This window comes from Anastrepha obliqua, chromosome 1 (assembly GCF_027943255.1).
Source record: "Anastrepha obliqua isolate idAnaObli1 chromosome 1, idAnaObli1_1.0, whole genome shotgun sequence".
NCBI classification, from domain to species: Eukaryota; Metazoa; Arthropoda; class Insecta; order Diptera; family Tephritidae; genus Anastrepha; species Anastrepha obliqua.
Window position 1 is genome coordinate 71,488,876 of NC_072892.1, and position 3,451 is coordinate 71,492,326.

General features: G+C 37.1%; 1 protein-coding gene across 1 annotated transcript; it reads left to right on the top strand.

The window, feature by feature from the left end:
• Window positions 1–260: 260 nt before the first annotated feature.
• Window positions 261–1,816, top strand: LOC129253387 (ficolin-2-like). Its single transcript, XM_054891745.1, has 4 exons — window positions 261–427; window positions 502–608; window positions 694–1,455; window positions 1,558–1,816. Exons 1-4 carry the CDS (start codon window positions 302–304, stop codon window positions 1,697–1,699), a joined length of 1,137 nt encoding a protein of 378 aa, XP_054747720.1. The 5' UTR covers window positions 261–301; the 3' UTR covers window positions 1,700–1,816.
• Window positions 1,817–3,451: the final 1,635 nt, after the last annotated feature.

Here is a 3,451-nt window from a genome sequence, read left to right on the forward strand (position 1 = left end):
TATTTATTTTTACCTCTTTAATTCGAAACTTAAAAACTTGCGGAATTTAAAAAAGATTAGAGGGATGGTGAACTTGAGATCACAAGCATTCGCAGTAAGAAAACAATAATAATTATAAACAAATTCTAATTGCGATTACTCATAGGCATTCGGGTGCAGCGGATACGATGAGTTTTCACTAGAAGTACAACTGATAAGAGCTTTCATAAATGGCGAATGGCGATAAGCGCTGACTACTTTCCTCTTTAAATAGCGTTGCACTTCAAAATTTTTCATTTAGAAATCGGTCACTAGTTTAAAGATGGGGCTGTGCATTGTATCCTTTGCAACTGTGCTGTTGCTTCATTACGGAACGGCTAGTGCTTATGTCACTGGAATACCAGGATGGACAAATAGTCTACAAGTGAGCAATGAAAATGTTGTGAGCGTAAGTACTGAAGAGACGGTTTTTTTGTGAAAAATGTTATAAGTCTAGTAAAAAAGGAGAACTTGATTTTATAGAAATTTCTCTGTGGCACTGAATTTGAGGATTGTTATGGCCAAAAACTGAGCACCGACGTCTTTGCACTTAATAATAAAATATACAAAACGGAAGTATATGAACTGAAGTAAGTGGACATTTCAGTAATATTGAAATATATAATTTGTTTTTGTTTTTGTTTTTGTGGATTAATTGTGCGCTTTTCTATACAGACCAACAAAAACCCTAAACGATATTGTTAACGAGCAAAACTATTTAAAAGAAGCTTTAGATGTTTTGGCAAACAAAGTGGAGGAACAGGGCGTTATTACAAACGAAGAACTGTTATCAGTCAAGCGTAAACAAGCACAACAATTTGCCGACTTTTCTATGCGCATAAGGAAGGCCTCAGAGCTTCGCAAACATCTTGACGAACCCACATCTACTGATTCGAACGCCGATTTACCAGCCAGCTGCGCTGAAGCTTTTGCAAAGGACGAATATGCTGAAAGCGGCATCTATACCATATACCTGCCCGATTTTGATTCCACTCCCTTCGAAGTCTACTGCCTGGCAGATCCGCATGGTGGTGCCGCCTGGACTGTGGTGCAACGTCGCACAGATGGCGCTGAGGATTTCTATCGCGATTGGGATGATTATGTGGCCGGATTTGGTGACAAGGAAGAGGAATTTTTTATTGGTTTAGACAAATTATATGCGCTCACAAATGATCAACCCAATGAGTTATGGATACAAATGGAGGATTTCGACGGAGAGGAACGTTATGCAAAATATGCAAATTTCGCCATCGACAATGATATTGAGAATTATGCCTTAAATGAATTGAATGGTTTTACTGGCAACGCAGGAGATTCGATGATAGTGCAAAAGGGTCAACAATTTACAACAAGAGATCATGACAACGATAGCGACCCAACGAAAAATTGTGCCATCGCCTATTTGGGAGCTTGGTGGTACAATCGTTGCCATGATAGGTGAGCATTATGTGTGAAAAGAGCATTCGAAATTATTAATACACTCATTCACATTCATATATGTATGTAAATGTGCGAGTATTAATCAATATTTTTGAACAGCAACCTGAATGGTCAATATATGCCTGGTGGATACTACTCGGTCGAAGAAGCTCAGGGCATTGATTGGTACACTTGGCATGGACATAATTACTCGCTGAAGTACGTACACATGGCCATCAGACCAAAAGCGAGTTCTTACTAAAGATGCACTAGGATGAAGGAGGCGAATGGCCTTGTATACTATAATATATTTCAGCTATTTCAGCAAAAAAAAAAAAAAAACTTAATAATAATAAATAAACCCCAAGCACAATGAAAATGGTTTCAAACTTTTTAATACATTTTTCGAATATCAACCCACTTCAAAAGTACTTGTAAGAAATAAGTAAATTTTTGTTTGAATATTGATAAATGCAAAAGAATTTGTTTTTAAATTGCAACATCCAAACAACGGGAAGCCTTTTTACAACAGTGTGCATGATAAGTTTGTGAACATCTTGGTTGTTAGTAACAGCATAAAGGCATCGAGATAAGTTAAAGCATATGGACACATACTAAAATGCTAAGAATGATGAAAGGAGTCGATTTAGTCCGTCCGTCCAACCATTCGCAGGATAAATTGAGCAATATTTAAAATATTTTGGTGCACAAATTGCTCTTTGTTCAAGGTAGTTTGATGTTGAAAGTAGGCGAAATAGACCTCGCTCACCTGGCATATAAGAACAATTTTTACTATAAATGATGCAAAATTACTCAAATTTAGAACCCAGAAAGATAAATACAATCCAATTATAAGCATTGCTTCTCACCTCATTTAGATCCAATGTAAATAATATTAAGATCAGACAAAACCCACAACCACGTTTTCTATGTCAACAGAAAATTTCCGTTTTTACAAGCAATGACTCTCATTGCCTATAAGTTCGCTTGACTCCAAAAAATTACACCCAGCCCAAATTAAATTTTACTAAAACATATATAATTCGGTCCATACCAAATTTAGCTTTTTTGTAATTAAACAAAAATAAGTGAAAATCAATCTGCGAGATTTGAAGTACGACCTTGCGATCCGTGACAAAAGTGATCAGTGAGTCGGAAGGGCCAAATAAATAGAGAATATCTAAGTCGCGACTGAAGGCAATGTTGAACGCCAAGAGCGGCTGGAGCTTGTAGCATGACAATACACGGGCCAGTTCCTCGCATATTGTGCAAGAGTTTTTGCCGAAATAAGTCATCCCAACCTTGCTGTATCCAAAATGAAATTTTTTATTATTGCCTAACATGAACTCCAAGGAATGATTAGAGGCAGTTTCAATCGTGGTAGCAGCATTGGAATCAATGTATAGAGTTAGAGAAACTATTGTGAAGATCGAATTTGCTCGTAACTACATTTTTTGGTGTTATATTGATCAAAATGATGAGTGGAATTAAGTGCTCCATTATATGTTATATATATATTGTACATAATTGGCGCTTAAACCTCTTTTGGGTGTGTGGCCGAGCTCCTTCTTTTATTTATGGCGTGCGTCTTGATATTACTTCCCCAATGCAGGGACCTACAGTTTTAAGCCGACTCCGAAGGGAAAATGGTTTTTATGAGGTGCTTTTCATGGCATCGGAGATTTACCATTGGCTGCCGAGGGGCGATTGCTACTTTTCTTCTGCTCCATGGATTGATTTATTACTTTGGTAAAAATTGTCATATCTCAATGAATCTTGTGTAATGCGAGGTGCTAACTACTAACTACCGAGACTGACGTTCATAAATATTTTATTTTGAATTCGTAGATATAAGGGTTTTTCAATTGGCGCGGGTCGATTTTGGCGCCCTGTGGCAACCATTTTGTTTTGGTGACATCTGTCAAATCTTTTGTTTATTATTCAGTTGTTTATGCCAAATCATCATGGCAAGTTACACGATTGAACAGCACGTGCAAATGATAAAACTTTATTA